The sequence below is a fragment of the Taeniopygia guttata genome, chromosome 26, assembly GCF_048771995.1.
Source record: "Taeniopygia guttata chromosome 26, bTaeGut7.mat, whole genome shotgun sequence".
NCBI classification, from domain to species: Eukaryota; Metazoa; Chordata; class Aves; order Passeriformes; family Estrildidae; genus Taeniopygia; species Taeniopygia guttata.
In genome coordinates this window covers 968,766-988,890 of record NC_133051.1, presented here as the reverse complement: position 1 = coordinate 988,890, position 20,125 = coordinate 968,766, and the positions used below count along the sequence as shown (strand labels likewise).

At 55.3% G+C, this 20,125-nt stretch overlaps 1 protein-coding gene across 4 annotated transcripts in view; it reads right to left on the bottom strand.

The window, feature by feature from the left end:
- PLXNA2 (plexin A2) overlaps positions 1–20,125 on the bottom strand; it is a 124,014-nt gene that overhangs the window by 40,698 nt on the left and 63,191 nt on the right. For all 4 annotated transcript variants that reach the window (XM_072918931.1, XM_030291772.4, XM_072918929.1 and 1 more), the window contains exons 5-10: positions 16,441–16,541; positions 12,769–12,892; positions 11,793–11,946; positions 10,545–10,641; positions 8,525–8,639; positions 734–934 (exon numbers count right to left, since the gene is read on the bottom strand). In XM_072918931.1, coding sequence (XP_072775032.1) covers positions 734–934; positions 8,525–8,639; positions 10,545–10,641; positions 11,793–11,946; positions 12,769–12,892; positions 16,441–16,541 — 792 coding nt within the window. The remainder of the gene's footprint in view (positions 1–733; positions 935–8,524; positions 8,640–10,544; positions 10,642–11,792; positions 11,947–12,768; positions 12,893–16,440; positions 16,542–20,125) is intronic.

Below are 20,125 nucleotides of genomic sequence, written 5' to 3'. Positions count from 1 at the left end.
ATCTCCCTGCTGTGAATTAGCCTGCCCTAACACCTCCTGCATTCCCTCCTCCTCCTCTCCTCCCCTCCCCGGGCTGACCCCCCATGGCAGCCAGGGCATCTCCTCCCCCCGGTGTGGGATTCCCTAAAATCAGAGGGGTTTGGGCACGTTGCAAAAGGCCTCAGAGACAGCAGGATGGGGATTTAGAGCTAAGCAGTAGCTCTGAGATTTGTCAGCAGAAAAAATTGTACAAGAACTAGAAAGGAATGACAAATAGAACAAATGTCTGTGTATTAATGCTTGGGCAGAATAACTCCCTAAGTTGCAGAAAAGTATATCTGGTGAGATATTAGGAAGTTCTAAGCTTAATAATGGAGCTCTGTGCATTGTATCTTAGGGTTTATAATCAGGCATGGTATTGAAAATAAGCAAGCATTGTTTTAACCAAAGGTACTGTATTTGTAGTGATTGGATAGAACTACTGTCAATATGCTTTTGCTTTGTGTGGTTGGTCAAAAAGCTTTTAAAGCAAGTTGAAACATTAAGTTCTTGGTCTGCTGCCTGGGATGTGAGCTGCTGGCACCTTCCCATTGTTATAACCCTGTAATGAGACTGAAGCTAAAAAATAAACAGCTCGAGACGCATTCCTCAGCAGCCCCATCCCGTTCATGATTTGTCCAGCCCCCAGCCAAGGACAGCAGGCACTCTCCCACCTGGGATTTGGGATCAGAGGGATTCCCAGCCCTGCTCTCACCGAGCTGTTCTGGCACTGCACGCTGGAGCTGTTGAAGCGCAGGGCGGGCACCCTGTGCACGATGCCCTGGATGCTGAGCACGCACTCGTAGCCCCTCTGGCCCGACTGGGGCTGCGGCAGGTTCCTGGCCTTCAGCGTGATGGGCTTCACCTCTCCCACCGGGATCAGGATCTCCTCCGTGGGGAAGAGCTGGGGGCAGTCCTGGGAGGCAAGGGGAGAAGGTGGGAGGTGCTGGTGATGCCTTAGGATTTCAGCTTTTGTGTTTTTTATCTATTTGTAACCCCGCAGTTCTGCAGTGTATAGCTCCACGCACACTGTGAGCTGCTGCTCTCCCGTTTTGGCCCCATTTCCCATGTTTGGGAATCAAGGACACCTCAGTGTCTCAGGCCCCCAGAGATGGAAACAAAACCATGCCACCTTCCCATCCCAACCACGTGTGATTCTGTGAAACACCACTGCACAGATCTCCAGTTAGCCCAAGCACAAACCAAACGTCTAAATGAAACCCTGAGACAGAGCACAAAAAATGACTTATCAGCTCCTGGTAACTGTGTGCCATCCCTCCCGTGAGATCTCAACATCCCAAACATTATCTCTGCACAACACACTGAGAAATACAATTTTTCTTCAATTTCTACACCAGGGACTGCAACACGCTGAGACAAAGGCTCTGACCATCAGCTGTATTTACATTCTGCTCAGCTCTAATTTGCTTTGATCTCATGGAACAAGGTACCTAAGTACCTGTAAGCACCTGACACTGAATGATTAATCCCAGGCTAAAGCAGGAGTTTAGAACAAACACGTCCGTCTCTGTTCCCTCTCCAAATCCCAGGCTGGCATCCCAAGCCCTTTGCCCTGCAGCCTGGGGATGAAAGGAAATCCTGCTGCTGGCAATGCCAGGCACCATCCTGCCCAGGATCCTGCTAGGACAGCGTGTCCAGGAGAAAATCCCCCTCCCCAGGGCAGGTTCCCCTCCAGCTCCCAGCCAGGGCTGTGGGAAGTTGTTTCAGCACTGGCTGCAGCAAGCTGTAAATGAGAAACAGATGCTCTGCTCTAGAGGAGCCTCTAACTTAAACTGCAGCCTCATAAACCTTTTTAGTGGCACTTTTCCGTATATATATTTTATTTTATTTCTAAGAGGGACTTTCACGGATTAACAGCCAAGAGTGATTTCAGACTCCATCAGCTGTGCTGGGGAGGGAAGGGAGGCCCTTTCCTGCAGTGGAGTGGGTTCACAGGCTGGAAGGGAATGGCATTCCCTGCTTCCCACTGACCCTGGCACCATGGATCCAACCCAGCTCATCACCAGCAAACTCTCTGGAGTCACAGCATTTTCCATCCAGCTCCTCCAGGCTGACTCTGCACATTCCTTCCTCTCCTGAAGCAGCACTCCCCTCTGCCACCTTCCACTCCACACCTGCCTGCATGGAAGGTTTGCACTGCACCCCAAAATCCCATCGAGCAGCAGCAGGAGATGAGTGAGGGAGAGGGGCCCAGCCCCTGGAACGCCCCTGGGCTGGAAGGAAAAGCAGCCTGGAGCTGCAGAATCCTTCACCCCGTCACTACCGAAACCAAAAAATCTCCGCTTGCATCACCAGTGGGAGAGCTCCAGTGCACAGTCCTGAAAATAATGAATATGTTATGGACCATTATCCTTCCTGGCCAGCTCCGTGAGGCGACTGCTAAGGAAAGGCTCCTGCCTTCCCCGGGAAGGGAATGGGAGAGGACTCCATCCCCACATCTGCTCCGCGGTGCTCAAAATGCTGGCAGCAAAAATGGTTCTGCCATCATTAGAGACGAGTGGAGCAAAATAGGTTTTTTACTTTTAAATTTATTTTCATTCCTTTGGTTCCAGTGGAAGGAAAGTGTCACATTGGGATTGTGGCAAGCGAGGCAGGCGCAGCCTGAGCAGAGCGAGGCGGCCCCGCCGTGCTGGCTGACAGCTGCAGTGATCACACTAACGAGGGATCCACATTTGGGCATGGAGAGATCCGTAGGAAGATGCCAGACTCCAGAAAAGCCAGGATGCTGGTGGGCAAACACACTGCTGGGGCAGTGGCTGCTGAATTTCTCAGCTGAGCGAGTGGAGCTGCAGGAGCTGCTGGGGCTGGGCTCGGGTCAGCTCAGACCCTGCACATCCTGTGAGCCATTTCCAGCCTCACTGGAGGCTTTCAGGGTTTTTCTTTTTCCAATTTGTTTTTTAAATTGCTGCCTCAGTGATGTGCACCTCAAATCTCTGCACAGCCACATCCCTGAACCCCAAATCTCTGAAAATCCATATCCCTGTACCCAAATCCCTACACAGCCACATCCCTGCACCCCAAATCCTTGCAAACTCATGTCCCTGCACCCCAAATCCCTGAAAATCCATGTCCCTGTCCCCAAATCCCTGCACTGCCACCCCAAATCCCTGAAAACCCATTTCCCTGTCCCCAAATCCCTGCACTGCCACATCCCTGCGCACACAGCCCATCCCACAGGGCGCTCTGTCCCTCCACCACCTCTCCCAGCTGCTCCCTGGGCATTCGGGTACATGATTTCATTGGGGTGCTGAGCAGGGTCTCTGTCCATGCGGATTCCCCTGGCAGGAATTTCCCAGAGCACAGGGAAGGGGCTGGCAGCACCAGCCCTGCTCCTGGGGCTGAGCTGTGTGGCCCTGGCCAAGGTCCCTGTGTCCCTGCTCTGTCAGCTCAGCCTGGGTGTTTCTCAGGGAGAAAACACCGAATAAAGGCGGTGGAATACACAACTTGTTCCATAATCAGTTTGCTTTGTTTTTTAATTCATGAGAGGTAAATCCTGCGGTGAGTTAGAAAGGCCATTATTGCCTCCTCTCGCTAAACAAACAGGCAGAATCCTCTCATTATCCTCCTTGACTTCCCCGAGCCAGAATAAACACGGATCAGATCTGCTGGAGGAAGACAAGGCTCCGATGTGGAGTGCCACAGACTCTCGGGGAATATTCTGCCTGTGAAGTATCAGCACACACAATTTACAAAGACATTTTATGCTTCTCCAACACTTTTTAGCCTCAAAGACTCCAAGGTCTATAAATACCTTAAAGACCCGCGTTCTGCAGCTGTCTCTGGAGCAGAACAGAGCACCCATGGTTATTATTTGTGTTTAACCGAGCAGTTTTAGTAGGTCAAACCTCCTTGCTCTTATTTGGGAAAAAAAATTGCCTAGAAATGGCAGACAATTCTTCTGACTACGGGATTTAGCCCAAATGGATAAATAGACTGTTTTTGTACTTTTCATCTTCAAAAAAAACCCCGCAAACTCTCCACAAATGTTAACTTGCTACACGATATTTTAGAGTTATAAACATAACCCGATCTGGCACGTGAATGTAAACCCCCGGTTCACAGTCGTGTTGCCAATGATATAAATTACAGTCCCTGTCACTCATGGAAACACATTATCCTTCATTTATGCCACTGGAAAGGAGAGCAGACCCTGTTCCTTAGAAACCAGAGATGAAAGGAAGGCAGCTGGAGCCCAGCCTGGTAAATTCCTTCCCCACACCATTAGCCCAGAGCTGCGGGCACGTGCCGTAACCTGGGCCTGCTCCATCAATTTGGGAGGCAGGGGGATATTTATGGATATTTCCAGCCACGGAGGGAGCCTTTCCCCCTGTCCCTCCTGTCAACAAGCCCTTGTGTGCCAGTGGTGAGCGCAGCAGTGGCGCCCGGGCACGGGGACAGATTTGGGCAGGAGCATCTCCCTCTGCCCCCACAGCCCTTCCCCACCCGGCTCCTTCCCTCCCAGCACCAAACACCCACCACGGATGATAAAAGCACTGCCACAGCTCGGAGCTGAGGGAGTTGTGCTGAAAACGAGCTTTTAGTTCCTATTTCAGGCCAAGGCATCTCCCCAAAGTCAGGCGTGACCCTGCAAAGCCCTTGGCTGGCTTTGGTGGCCTGAGATGGGCTCTGAGGCACCTCCGGCTCATCTCAGCTCCGCTGCCCTGGGATTGGCAGCTTCTGGTTGTGTTTTCTTTCCTTCAAGGCACATCGAGCAGCACTCAGCACCCAAGGGCACAGCCAGGGGCGAGGGCATTGCCATAAAATCAGTGGGAATTCAAAGGAGCACTGAAACCCCCGGATCTGAAACTCTCTGTCCCCAGATCTGTCCCCCGTGTGGAAATGGCATTATCAGCACACGCTGGACATCAAAGAGGGACGGGCTCTCCCATTCTGGGGAGCTAAGAGGATTTCTTTGGTTCTAGCTCTCCTCTGGGATGGGGTGGAAGGATGTTTATGAATCCACATCCCTCCTCATCTGGAAGCTTCAGACATTTAGAGAGAGACATCATAAAATCTCTCACACACACAAACCAAACCACATCAGGTGCATCAAAATGGTATCGCTGCCTTGGTCTGGGGTTTTGTGAGGTGGGACAATCAGTGCTCCACAAGAATCTCTTGGAGAAATCCTGATTTAGTGGGAGCAAGGTCTGAGCAGGCACCTTCTGCTGACAGTGAAGACTCTGACCAGGAAAAGGATGGGAAAATAATTGCTTTTCTGATTTTTAACTCCTCAAGAATTGGGTACCTGGAAATGGAGACCTCAGAGGAGTTGTGCTCCCCCATCTCAGAAATTCCCACGAGAGGGAGGATACCAGGAGCAGCCAGCTCGGTCCTGCAGGATCCCTCTGCTGTAAAGGCTGTTAAATATCTGTACTCATTGACCAGTGACCCCAAACCACATGGGCCACATTTCCACTTTTCCTAAAGCACCCACCCACCTTTGGGGCTTCCTCTGCACCCCCACGTGTCCCTGAGCTCTGCCCTTGGATCTGAGCAAACAATTCCTGTGGGCAGGGCAGGTGGAGGGGTGAGAAAAGCTCTCTGGGCTGTATTTCCAGGGCAGGCAGGGCAGGCAGGCAGCACCCAGCCCTGGCAGTGGGGGCAGAAGCTCCAAGGAGCAAGAGCACAGCTCATGAAGAAGGAATTTCTCTCCCCCATCTCCTGGTGAAGTGGCTGAGGCTTTGAGCTCTTCCTCCTCCAGACAGACAACTCCTGGGAGCATCAAAGGGAGCTTGTTACACATCCAATCCCACTGGGACGCCAGTTCTGATGGGCCAGGAGTAAAAGGGAATATTCAAGATATTTTCCCTTAAATTAAAGATAAAGATGCGAGCAAATTTGCAGGCGCGTGTGAACACGTGTGTAAACCTTATGTAAGGAGAGGCACAGGGGACTGAAAGTAGGGCACAGACACGGAGATCACCCGCCCCAAACACCACTGGCTCTGCTGGGGAGGCAGCCAGGCCAGGCACAAACAATTTCCTGATACATCAGGCCATGACACAATGAGAACGTTGTGATCTGAGCTGGTTTAGGAGAGGAAACTCTTCATGAGGCATTCCCTTATTTCTGTGTTGGTGAAGGGCCCATAGCAAAGGCATTATCACCATGCTGTGTGTGAAGAGGAAATTCATGGCTCCTAAACAAGCAAACACATTTCTTTGGGGTGGTTTTGCCCATGCTCAGAGGTCTGAGGAAGAAATGATGGAGAGCACTTGTATCATTATCATCAGCTCTTATCAAAGCTGATCACCAGGAAGGCGGGAGATCCCAAAACATCCCTGGAAAGAAACAACCTCTGCAAGATGAAGATGACAGAAGAAGTTCTTAGGAGACACAGCAGCCCTGTGATCCCAGCAGGAACTTCCAGGAACACCAACTGCTCCACTCGCTCCCTCTGTGTGATCTCAGGCAAGTCCTGGGTGCTCCCAGGAGGAAAACAGAGATAATGGGATTGTCCTGCTTTAGCAGAGACTTGTCAGACACTTCTGAGGTCTCTGGGTCCCCAGCCCTGAGCTCCAACTGTGCAGCCTGGGAGGACAGGGATGCTTGGAGTGTGGAGGAGAACCTACCCTCATCACTCAAGAGGAGGAGAAGCAAAGGGTTTTGCTTTCTCTTGCTATGCAGAAAGGAAGTTTCTTGACTTTGAACTGGATGGAGAAAGCTTTTGGTTTGTTCCTGGGCTGGATGCTTCTCCTTGGGCATCCGTCCCCATCCCAGGCACGAAATCCAGATTCTCACCCAGCTCCTTGCACAAGCAGCTCAGAAGTGACTCTCCTTTCCCTCTGGATCTCCTGGCAGCATCGTAGCCAGGGAGACACAAGAGGAGAGTTTATTCCTGGTTTAGCAGCAACCTGGCTGAACCTTCAGTCTCTCCTTTTTGACAGCTCAGGGTTTACACCACAGACCGATCTCTTCTGTTTTCCTCAGTGCCCATCACTCACTGACAAGGATTTGTCTGGAGACTGGCACGCCTTCCTCTCCTTTCTTTTTCTCTTATTTGTAACGTCCTCACTGCTCCCTTTCCCATGTTCCAGGACTCTCAGGATTTCCAGAGCATCTTTTAAACCATTTTCCCCTCGCAGCTTTAGGCCTGCACTCATTTCAGGTGCTACAAAGCTGTTTGTAGGAACAGTGAGGGCACAGACCAGGAGCCTGCCAGCATCAGGAGCCCATGGAGATGAAGCAGGCAGGACAAGGAGTGCAGAAACCCCAGAGCAAGGGTTCCTGATGTTATAAATGTTCAATTTGTGCTAACAAAGCCCTTTCCTGCATGGATCCCTCAGCCCTGGGACACACAGCAGAGCTGGCAGAGCCCTGCACGGGCTGTGCCTTTCCAAGTGTTAAAAGCATTTTTGGATGGGAGCCCCACACCTTTTATGAGCTGCTAAGAGAGACGGCTCCGGGTGCACAGCCCGGGCCTGGAACCCGAACCAGCTCCCTCCTGCAAAGCCCGGGGCTGTGCCTTTGGTAATTCCCTCCTCCATCAGCCACACTCAGGCTCTGCCATAAATCCCAGCCCTGCCAGCACCAGGCCCTGACCAGCCCGGGCAGAGCAAAGCCTGCTGCTGGGGCTGCCAAGCAGAGCTGCTGAAAGCTGCTGCTCTGGGGAGACTCTGGCAGCCCTGGGGGAAACCAGCACCCCAATTATTCTCATTAATGAACCTGTGTGGGAATCCAGGGCTTCCCTCTGGCTGCCCTGGCTGCCCTGGGACCCTGGCAGGGGTCAGGAACCCCCCTGGACAGAGCCCCCAGAGACACTGGCTGTGATCTCTGCCCATGGAAAAGAGTTTTCAATCTTACAGGATGAATTACAAGCTCTGAGTGTTTGATATAAGTAATAATTAAGTGTGGCATGGGTGCAAAAGTAAAATTTTTGGATTCTAGATTAGGGGTTCAGAGGGGACAAGATGGAGGAATTGGGTGTGCCTTGTCCTTTTTCTCCTTCTTCATGCCCTCCATGTTTCACTGTGGTGTTGGCATTTTTCTGTTGGTTCAGGCTGGGGACACACTGTCCAACGTAGGTGACAGATATTGGCACGTTATTGTAAATCCAGCACAGGTAGTTTGTGGTATTTAATGTTTGTACCATCCCACTGAGGGCAGAGCCCCACACGCTGCCCTGCAGGACAGAGCTGCGGCAGGGCAGCAGAACATGTTAGAGATAAACAGAATAAACAGCCTTGAAACAGCACAGACCAATTATGGCTTCTGCTTTGGCAGCGGGGCTGACAGACAGAGACTTTTACAATCTCGGGATCACCAATACCCACAGATTCTGACAAACTCAGGCACTCCCACCCAGCAGGGGAGGGCTCAGCCCTGGTGCTCAGATCAGAGCAGCACCTCAGGGACACCAGCACCTCCCTGCTTTAAAGCTGCATCTGCGCTTCTGGACACCAGAGAGACCCACAGACCTCACACAAACATGGTTGTGCTGCTCGTGGCATGGAAGAGCAAAGGATAAACCCCAGTGTGGTACCTCGGAGACGTTGATCCTTCCCTCCTGGAAGGAGCAGGTGGTGGGGTCGTGGGTGCAGAGGTTCCGGTACTTGCACCAGTGGCAGCGGAAGGCGCTGTTCACACAGGACAGGCACCTGGGGGAAAGGAGGGGTCAGCACAGGGCTCAGCACCTGGGCAGGGCTGCAGTCACCCCCAGGCCTTGCCAGAAATCCAGCCTTCCTGGGAAAATAATTTCTGTGGGGCAGGGTGGTGTTGATAGAACAAAAAAACCAAGAAACAGGTTTGGGAAAACACACACGGTCAAAAGGCAGAGCTGGGGCAGCCTCACAATTTATTCCAGAGCAAAATGCAAGCTGCGATTTATTGCACATCGTTGGGTTGGTGTAAAACAGAGCAGGGTGTTGCACAGGCACCAGGCTTGGGCTTTACTTTTAGAAAAGAAGGCAAGCCTGGCAAAAATGGGATCAGTTGTTCTGCAAGTCAGGAATGCTTCAAGTCAACAGCAACACTTCTGCCTGGCCTTGGAGCACAGAGGGTGCAGCAAGTGCTTTTGATTCATGACAAGGAAAAAAAATAACTGTTTATGAAATGTTTTTGAAAGAACACAGACCCTTTTCAGCCTCAGGGGACCCAGCTGCCAGCAGAGTGGCTGGGTGGGTTTTGTTCCCCTCTTGCTGCTGCCACAGAGATGCAGGAGCTGTGACAGCTGCTGATCCTGGCAGTTGCCACCTCCTCCATCTCCCAGGCCACCCCGGCTGCCACGTGGCAGCTCTTGGTGGCACAAGGATCAGCTGTGCCCTGGATTCAGCCCCGTGCCATAGCCTGGCTCAGGGCAGCGTGGTGCTGCCTGCAGAGGGGAGTGCCCGGGACGTGCTGGAGCAAGGCCAGGCAGGCAGACAAATGTCACCAGGGAAGTGGCAGCGTGGCCCGAGGCGTGGAGGCCGGGAAGAGGAGCAGAGCAGCTCTGCAGGCAGGGCAGTCTCTGTGCCAGCTGGGCACAGGGAGCAGGGCAGTGTGTGAGCTGCTGCCACCAGAGCAGCTCCAATGACTCAGCTGTGCTCTCCCTCTGGCATTCCTGGTGACCTCAGGAGAGCACCAGGGCTGCGAGCTTGTTTAATTACTCATTTTTCTGACCCATTTCTGTGGCACCTCACCTCACCTGGCCTGGCCTCCAGCATTCCCAGTAGGAGCTGGTGGAACTCCCAGTTTCCCCTCTGGGGGAGGAGGACCTCCCTGGCCACCCAGGCCAGTGGTTTGGTTTGGTTTGGTTTGGTTTGGCATCCCGTTCCCATCCCATCCCATCCCTAATTCTGTTCCCATCCCATTCCCATCCCCAATCCCATCCCATTCTCATCCCATTCCCATCCCCAATCCCATCCCGCTTCCATCCCCAATCCCATCCCCATCCCATCCTGTTTCCATCCCGTTCCCATCCCATCCCATCCCCATCCCTAATCCCATCCCCATTTCCCATCCCATCCCCATTTCCAATCCCATCCCCATCCCCATCCCTGTCCCCATCCCGTTCCCATCCCGTTCCCATCCCGTTCCCATCTCCATCCCCATCCCTGTCCCCATCCCGTTCCCGTCCCTCCCGGCTCCAGCCGCGCTCAGTTGCGGGATCGCGCAGCTTGGGGGCAGCCGCAGGTTGAGGTTGTTCCCGGCTCGCTCCTCCGGGGCTGCAGCTCCGCCCGGCCCCGAGCCCCGCGGAGCCCGGGGCTGTCCCGGTGCTGCTGTGCCCGGTACCGAGCCACCCCCGGTACCGGGTCACCTCCGGCACCGAGCCACCCCCGGCACCGAGCCACCCCCGGTACCGAGCCACCCCCGGTACCGAGCCACCCCCGGCACCGAGCCACCCCCGGTACTGTCCCACCCCTGGTACTGAGCCACCCCCGGTACCGAGCCACCCCCGGCACCGAGCCACCCCCGGTACCATGCCACCCCCGGTACCGTGCCACCCCCCGGCCGGTCCAGCGCCCGCTCCCCACATGTTTTGGGCTGGATTCTGGCAGTGCCCGGGGTCGGGAAGGGGCACTCACAGCTGGTGGGCGCTGCAGTTGTAGAACTTGAACTCGGTGCTGACGAAGGTCCTGCCGGTCTCCCGGGACCTCAGCTGGAGCACGACCCCGAACCAGTCTGGGGACAGAGCAGAGCCCGTCGCTGCTGGGGCAGCTCGGGGCTTCACCCCCACCCCCAGGACCCCACCCACGCCCTCCCTGCAGCCCCCCGGGTGCCTCTGTCCAGCAAAGCCTCCAAAAACCTGCCCTGGCGGCAAAATGCATCAGAGACAAGGGGTGAAGCTGCCTTGGGATGGTTTCGGACCCTCACCCTGTTCCCTCATTCACTCTCCAGTGTAAAGAGTTCTGAGAGACAGCCCAGGAACACAATCCCGGAATCACAGAAGGGTTGGGGTTGGAAGGGATCCTCAAAGCCCAGTGCCACCCCCTGCCATGGGCTGGGACACCTTCCACCATCCCAGATGGCTCCAAACCCCATCCAAGCCCATCCCTGAGCACTTCCAGGGACGGCTCCACAGCTTCTCTGGGTATCATCTCCCAGAGTTATCTCCTAGAGCAGAGCCACTGCTGGAAACAAGTGGAGCAGCAGTGCAGCTCTTCAGGAGCCTGAGCTCTGGGTTCATTACGAGCAGATTGTTCTTTTGGGGCTGCTCTGGGCAGCCCATCCTGGCCCTGCTGCCACGGGGCTCTGCTCCCTGCAGTGTTCCCCAAGGCTCAGCTCCAGAAAATGCCTCAGAACCACAAAGGCATCACCAGGGAGGCACCGTGGACACCTGGAAGGATGCCAAGGGGAAAATGAGCTCCAAGCCAGCGGTGCTGCAGTTACAGGAAGAGAAAATATGACAGTGGTGACATTAATGAGGAGCCAACCCAAAGATGGGCACCAAAACAGAGGAACTGCAGCCACCTACTCGTGGGTGCTGAGCCAGGCCCAGGGGACATTCCTGCTTCCCAGATTCACCCAGCCTGGCAGGGCTGAGAGCTCCTGGCCACCCCTGAGGGGACAGACAGCTCCTGTCCTGCCCTGGAGCTGTCTGGCAGCACAGGGGGGGAGTGGACAGGGCAAACCCCCCCTGCCACTGCTGCCAGCCCATCCTGCCCTGCGTGGGATGCATTTCCTGGGGATGAAGCTCCCTGGGTTCAACGGGTTCTGACAGCAGCATGAATTTCTCTGGCACAGCCCCAAAGGCTCAGCTCAGCTCAGCCGATACTCCCAGAGCTGCCCTGCTCTGTCTGACACTGTGCCACCACCCAGGAGCCAGCACTTACCCTGATCCACGGGGATGGCAGGGACATCCTTGGCTGCAGGGGACACACAGAGCACCTGGCTGCCCGACACCTGCCCCTCCACCTCGCTCAGGTTCCCGAAGATGCAGCTGACACCGGCACTCAGGTCTGGAGCATCGCTCACCCGCAGGCTGAGCTGCAGCAGGGGCACCAGGGAGCAAAGCAGAGCTGTGAGCAGGCAGAGCAGCCCAAATCGCCTCAAATTCCCACTCCTGCCTGTTTTCCCCTTCAAAACGACCCCCTCAAATCACCCAGCTGCCTTTCCATGGGGAAGGAGGAGGAAAAAGGAAGGCAAGGGTGTTCTTTGTGGATACAAACCCACCTTGGGGTGCTGCAGCTCAGGAGGGGTGGCAATGGCAGATTTTTGTCCCCTGGCTGCTCTGCAGAAGCTTTGCCACCCTCAGTGCCCGTGCCAGGACCCTGAGAGCTGCAGTGCCCATCCCCAAACCTCTGAGGTCAAACCACCTCCATCTCCTGCACCAATGGGGGACACCAGGACAGAGTCCCCAGTGTCCCCAGCACGGCTGGGGAGTGTCCCCATGGCAAACCAGGGCCTGGAGGGTCGAGGCCCCTGTCCCCACCCCATTTTTACACGGGGGGCTGGGGGTAGCAGCTGCCACAGGGGCGTGGGGGGCTCTGGCAGCGACAGCTGGGAAGCTTCGGAGAGCCAGGCCTGACACAGCTCACAGAGGAGCTGCTTGGGAAACAAAGCCTTGCCTTTCACCAGCTCCAGAGACAGGGAAACGTGAGCTGAGGCACCAGGGGAAGGGGAATTTGGTTCTGCCGCCCCCCTCCATCCTCTCCCCCGGCTCGGGTGACCCCTTGGCTCCTCCATCCCTCTGCGAGCGTGACTGCGTGAGAAAACATTTGTGCCAGAGGGAAGGGGGAAAGCTGGAGCGTGGAGTGGTCCCTGCTGGAGGTGGCTGTCCCCTGTCCCCTGTCCCCTGTCCCCACTCACCGTGAGGCTGTGCTCAGACACGGAGATGCTGCTGGGCTGCACGGCCACGCTCAGGCACTGCCCGATGCTCCCTGCGAAGCGGAACGGCTCCTCTGCCCGCTCACAGCGGTCCCTCGGGGAGCACCTGGCACACAGGAGCACTGAGAGCACCGAAAACACCCCCAGAGCATTGAAAACACCCCCAGAGCGCCAGAAACACCCACCCGGTGCAATGAAAACACCCCCAGAGCATTGAAAACACCCCCAGAGCACCGAAAACACCCACCCAGAGCAATGAAAACACCCACCCAGAGCACCCAAAACACCCACCCAGTGCAATGAAAACACCCCCAGAGCAATGAAAACATCCCCCAGAGCACCGAAAACACCCCCAGAGCACCAAAAACATCCCCAGAGCACCAAAAACATCCCCCAGAGCATTGAAAACACCCCCAGAGCACCAAAAACACCCACCCAGAGCAATGAAAACACCTCCAGAGCACTGAAAACATCCCCCAGAGCATTGAAAACATCCCCCAGAGCACCAAAAACATCCCCCAGAGCATTGAAAACACCCCCAGAACACCAAAAACATCCCCCAGAGCATTGAAAACATCCCCCAGAGCACCAATAAACACCCCCCAGTGCAATGAAAACACCCCCAGAGCAATGAAAACACCTCCAGAGCACAGAACACACCACCCAGGCCACAGAACACACCCCAAACCCCCGGGGAGATGTTCCACAGAAGGACCTGGTGATGTCCCAAGTAGGGAGCAGGTGATGGGCACCAGGTTAGGACCAGAAATATTCCGTGATCAGCAAAACCAACAAAGCCTGAGTATCCCATGAGTAACTCCTGCACTGGGACAGCATCCAGAGCTGCCAATCCCAAGTGCTGGTGGTGCCAGGGGTGTGGGGTGAGCCATGGGCTCATCTGCACACCAGCTACAGCAGGGACAGGATGATGCCTCTGTCCTAATTAAAACCACACAGCTCACTAATTGGAGCTGGGGGTGAGACCCAGCCAGGGATGGGAGCTTCCAGCTGCCTCTGGTGCCTGCAGCTCCCAGCTCCTGCCCGTTCCCAGCAGCAGGGATGGAGCCTCCGAGCTGCCAGGGTGGCTGGGACTGCTGTGAGCACTCTGCGTGCTCCAGCACGGCTCCTCAGCCCTGCTTTTACTGCAGGTGGCCCTGGAGCAGGGGAAATCCAGCTGGTTCCACTGGGAGCCTCGGGAGGACGCCAATGCTGCAGGCCAGGCTGGCATCCCTGCAGGATTTCCTGGTTTCTGTCATTTGGGGAAAATCCTTTCCTTCCAGCCCCCTTGCATGGGTGCAGATGACAAATTGGCCCTTAAGGGCCCTTTGAAGCCCTTGTGGGATTCTGTGGAACAGCGGGGGTTTGCTTTAGATGGAGGTAAGTGAAGTTTCCACTCTCCCTTTCCAAACCACCCCCGTGATCCCCAACAAACGCTGGGGCTGCTCTCCTCACCCTCTCCCTTTTGTACCTTCTCCTTTGGAGCATAAAGGAGCTAAATATGAATGGTGCCAAAGGAAGAAATATCGAGGTTTAAGTGAATCTCTGAGATAGCCCTAAAGTGAGCTCTTGACTGGAGCCTTTATCTCATTGACTCGCTGGGATGGCTCTTTTTTATCATCCTATTTATGGCAACAGCCCCAGCAGAGATAAATAGGCCTGGAGACAATAAGACACTTGCAGAGAGCAGCACGGGGAAGTCTTGCAGGCTTCGCATCCCACTGGGCTGGAGAGATGCTGTAACAATCCCCTGGAGGCCTCCGCTGGCTCCCGAGGAGCAAAGGACCCTTCTGTCCATGCAGAGGGTGAACAAATCACCTCCTGCTCCACCCTCAGCCTTTCAACACCGTGTGAGCATCACCCCCCGACCCAGCACCCTTCCACGGAGCAGCTGGAAGCAGGAATGGGTGAGAATGACAGGGGAGAGGTGACAAATTAAATCCAAACGCTCCAGCACTTGGGGCCTCCAAACAAAGCTGACAGAGGCTCCGAGGAACGGCAAGATAAACTCAATTATTTACAGTTAAAAAAAAAAATAAAGCTAAGAAATGATCACTGCTCCAAAGTGCAGATGCTTGAAGAGAGAGCTGAGAAATCCCATGGGGAAGAGCCCTTGTTGGGAATAGGTTGATGCTGAAATGTCATGGCCAAAAGGGCAGAGGAAATGACACTTTTCTCTCCTCTTGTCATCGAGGGTTTTGTCTCTGCAAAATGAAGATAACAACCTTTACCTGCCTCCCAGGTGGCTTGTGAAGACTCAGCTCATTAGCATGGGGGAAGTGATCACTGATCCTCACAGAGGAGCTGCTGCAGGAGCAGCACAGACACCCCCAGTGCAGCTCCTGCTGCAGCACCCCTGCCCGCCCTGCTGCCCCCAGGGATGGAAATGAAATAATTCCCTTCTGACAGAGGGGTGGAAATAATTCCCTTCTGACAGAGGGGTGGACATAATTCCCTTCTGACAGAGGGGTGGAAATAATTCCCTTCTGACAGAGGGGTGGAAATAATTCCCTTCTGACAGAGGAAGCCTTTGGGACACGGCTGCACGAAGGGTGGCTCAGCTGTAGGGCTGGACAGGCTCGCTTGGAAAGGAAAAAAGCCAAAAAACCCCAAAGGATGCCCAGAGTGCTGCGGGATGCTCAGAACTCTGCTGGTACCCCCAGCCCCTCCCTGGCAGGAGCCTGTGGGATGCTCAGGGCCAGCTGAGCTGCTTCTCCTGCCCGTCCCCGAGGTGGCCAGGACCCAGAGCCGTGGCGGGGAGCTGCTGTGCCCCAAAGCCCCGGATCCAGGCCGGGTTTGTGCAGGAGCCTGCGGCTCCCCGCTCCCTCAGCACCTGCTCCCCAGGCAAGGGGCCAAGCCGGGTCCCTGAGCCCTGCCTCCCCCATCCCCGCGCTGCCCGGGCACCGAGGGGCTGCTCAGAGAGCTGGCACGGCGCCGGGGGCGTTTCTATGCCCTGCTGCAGCCTCCTCCCCGAGCTCCCTGCCCGGTGGGCTCCCTTCCGCCCTAGGAAGTGCTGGTTTTTATGGCAGGCTGGAGGAAGGAAGGGCACGGACACCTCCTGAATGCAGAGAGGGTTTCCTGGAGCATCCCTGCAGAAAAGCACCCTCAGCCCTTTGTGGCAGCTCCCAGCCCCGCTGCCGGATCCCCCCGGAGCAGCCGGAGCTGGGACCCCCTGAGCTCCCCTGGCGGGGTTGAAATCTCCCTTGTGGGGCTTTAAAGGGGCTCCGTGCTCTGCTCTGCTGCTGAAACCTCGCTGCGAGCAAAGCCCCACTCACAGGGTCACATCTGCCATTAAAAATTCCACATTATTTGGGATTTGCAGCTGGGCAAAGAGCAGGAGGGTGCAAACACCAGGAGGGGTGTGCAGACCAGCAGGCCTCCCTTGCCACCAGTTCAAATCCTGGTTTTCCATCGTGTCCACATCCCCCTGGGACGTGACGTGTCCCAGGAGCAGCTCCTGAGTTGATTTCCCTTCACTTCTTTCTCCCTGGGAGCTCAGGGATCTCCCCTGGCCTCCGAGCTGCAATGCAGGGAATGTCCAAAGGGGAGAAAAATGGATTTGAGGGACTCCAGCCTGACTCTTTGCTTTGCGTGGGAGGCTCTGGGAAGCTCCGGGAGCAGCTTTTGTCACCAAGGAATGGCCAAGGCCACACTTACATGTGGTGCAGGGAGCACCAGCCGCAGTGGGGGTCCCCCGAGCTCAGGCACTCCTGGCAGGTCGTGTACTGCTCACAGGACTCCACGGGCACCCGGGACACCTGCAAGGAACACACACACTGAGTGCTGCTGTCCCCAGCACGGCCAGAGCCCCTCAGAGCCACGGCACACAGCAGCTGATCCCAAAATGAGTTTGTTCCCACGTCCAGGAGTGGGAATTATTGGAGACTGGGGGAGTCTTGGGCACGCTGAGCCCCAGCTCTTCCTCGGGTCTTCCTGGGACCCCGGGGCTGGAACTGAGCCATCCCCTCCCTGATTTACTGATTTACACTTTGCTGCCTCACCCCACACCCGGGGCAGCTGCTGCAGGGGATAAATCACTGGCATGGTGGCAGCTTGTGGGGTCTGGGTGGTGTTTCACTGCGTGGGACACTCTGAGCCCTTCCAGCAGCAGCCGTGGGACCCCCAGGCCTGACCCAGCTGTCCCCTCCAGGCAGGGATGCCACAGGTGGCAGAACCCCAAAGGCTGCTCCAAACCCTCTCCCACCCACAGCACACGAGGAAGGTCCTGCCTGACGCCTCCTGACCTATTTACCAGCCCTTAAAACCCCAGAGGCTTCAAAACAGCACCAGGCTTTAGCCACAGGTCACTGCCTGGCCCCAGCCAAGACATCTGTAACCTTTTTAACCACTTCAACCTTTCCAACCCATCCCGTTCCACCTCCAGCGTTGTTAACCACTTTAACCTTTCCAACCCATTCTTGCCACCTCCAGCGTTTTTAACCACTTTGACCTTTCCAGCCCATCCCTTGCCACCTCTAGCAGCAGGGTGGGTTTGCATCTCCAGCTCCTGTAGTGTTCCCTCTACAAAATATGGAAGAAATTCCTTCCTGTAAGGTTGGGAGGCACTGGAACAGGTTGCTCAAGGGACTGTGGACTCCCTGTCCCTGGAGGCGTTCAAAGCCAGGCTGGACAGACCTTGGCACAACCTGGGACAGTGGAAGGCGTCCGGGTGATTTTTAAGCTCCCTTCCATCCCAGGCCGTTCCATAATTCCGCGATTTTATTCCCATTTCTCCCAAGTGCTGCAGATAATCCTCTGCCAGCCTCCCCGCAGCTCCCGGGCCCCAGGAGCGCTGCCTGTGAGGAATTCCAACAAGTGTTGGATGGCTCTGGCTGCGTCCGTCACAACAGCACCCGGCTCCCAGCAGCCGCGCTGAAAGGAGCAGTGTCTCCCACACAAGGGCCGCTGTCACGCCGAGTGCTGTTGACACAGTGAGAACCCAGTTCCTCCCTGAGCACGACACCAATAGGGCTGCTATTCTTCTTGTTTCCTCAGCCCCACTCGACAGCTTTTCCTGGAGCAGAGATCGCCGGGGTTGGGGTTTTGTGGCTGAGGTGGAGCCCTGGGACGCTGGAAATGAGGGGTGTGAGGGGCAGAGCTGGGAGAGCCTTCAGCTGGATGGGGAGAGCTTTGGGAATGAGAGGAGAGATTCGGGTCAGAGGGGCAGATGAAGGGCTGGGGTTTGACTGCAGAGGGGCCTGGGTGCCCTGGCAGGGGCTGCAATGGGCTGGCCACAGGTGATGGGCTTTTTGCTGCTTTGCCTCCCCCTTCCAAGGAGCAAAAACCACTTTACAGTGCTAAAATAAAGCTAAAAAGGGATGGGGTGGGAGCTAGCCCAGGGGCCTGGTGACAGAAGAGCCCCCCAGGATGCCCAAGCAGGGCTCATTCCTGCCCGGCACTGCCCAGCCCCAGTGAGCTCCCAGCACGTCCCAGTGCAGACCAGTGCTGCAGCTCCTGGCTGGAGAACCAGCAGCAAACACAGGTTTTTCACACCAAAAAGCTCCCTGTGGGAGACACCAGCCAGCACAGGGTGCACCCAGGGATGCCGCTGGGCTTCCCCTAAAATCAGCCCAGCACCCTGAGCAGCCTGGGGGTCAGGACAGCCCCAAAATCCCCCAGCACTGCGGATCCACTGCTCCAAGGGAGGCTTGGCAGGATCTGTGCCCGTGATTTAAATGCAGCTCAGGGCTTGTTTCATGTTTGTGAGGAGCTGGATGCTCTCGCTGCGCTCTATAAATAACGGAGGGTTGGAATTATGTGAATAAGAGTTCATTAGAGATGATTTGATGTTGAGCGCTTCGTTTCTTTTTCTGCTCAGAAGCTGCGGCTTCTGCACATGATAATTCTTTAAAAACCACACAGAGGTTTTGAACGGTCTCTGGAGGAGCATCTGTGTGAAGGACAACAGCCAAGGATCCAGCGCTGCTGGGGATCTCCTGGCTCCTGAGGGCACAGCCCTGCTCCCCCAGCCCAGCTGTGACCTCTCTCCCTGCTCTCCCTGCCAAAATGGACCTGCTGCTCAGCCATGAAATGATAAAGCCTCATTATTACTGTCCCTGACTGCCTGACCTGTAACACCAGCAAAATAAAATCTATTGAAAAAAACCCCAACAAAACAAACAAAACCCCCCAAAAAACCCCAATACAGACTCTCCAAAACACAGGAATTTCAACTCTGCCAGCCCCAGGAGCAAAAAAGTGTAAGAAAGCAATTCAATATAAATAAACAAACAAGCAAATAAATATTAAATAAATATTAAATGAATAAATAAACACAGCCAAAGCAAAGTTTCCACAGCTTTTGCGTGCTACCAGCCCAGGCCTGTGACCTGCCCTGGCTGGAGACAGCCCCTGGAGCATCTCACAGCCACAGCAGGCTGCCCACAGACCCCTCGGGGGGCTGGAGTTCAAACAGAAAATCTATTTTTAATGACTTTGGAGAGTGGAGTAGAGATGCCAACTAGTTCAGTGTAATTAAAGCCATCTATCACTCACTGAGCAGGAGCCCAAAGTTGATGAACTTTCCAATGAGGTTTGATTCTTTCCTTTATTCATGAGCAAACTCTGCTTTGTGCTGGGGCAGGAGACGTGAAAAAGTGTGGGAAGGAGCAAGGAGGACGCCTCAGCTCAGCCATTAATGTGTCAGGGTGACAGGGAAAATAAAGTCAGACTTTCCCAGAGGGCTGTGAAAAGTCTGACAGACTCTTCCCCCTGCTCCTCCTCCTGTGCCTCCAAGCAGAGCTCCAGGTGGAATATCCTGCTGGGCACCTTTGCCAAAAAAAAATATCCCAGTGTGCAGGGTGGGAACGCTCTGGCTTTGCTGAGCAAGGCACGTGGCTGCAGTCTGCCTCGGGCTGTGGAAATCCCTACCTGGAAACTGATTCCAGATTGGAAATCTCTACCTGGAAACTGATTCCAGATTGGAAATCCCTACCTGGAAACTGATTCCAGATTGAAAATCTCTACCTGAAACTGCTGCTCCTGCCTGGTGGAGATCTCAGACACACCCAGAGAGTGGAAGCACCAGGAGCCAGTGGGATGCAGGAAATGCATCCATGGGGCACAGCCAGGCCACAGAGGAGAGGGGAAAGGGGAATTTTAAGCACAAATCACCGAGGAGCATCCCAGGGATGCTGTGGAGCTCCCAAAGGGGGGAATGGCTCCAGCATCCATCCCCGTGGCACAGGGAGGCCCAGGGCAGGTGAGGGGCAGCAGCTCTGCTGTCCCACACCCCAGCACAGCAGGGAGGTCGGAGAGCCCCCGCCGGGCTGTCAGAACCAAATCAAGGCCGGGAAGTTCTGGCAGAGAGGCAGCGAGTGGGAGAGGACACGGAGACAACGTT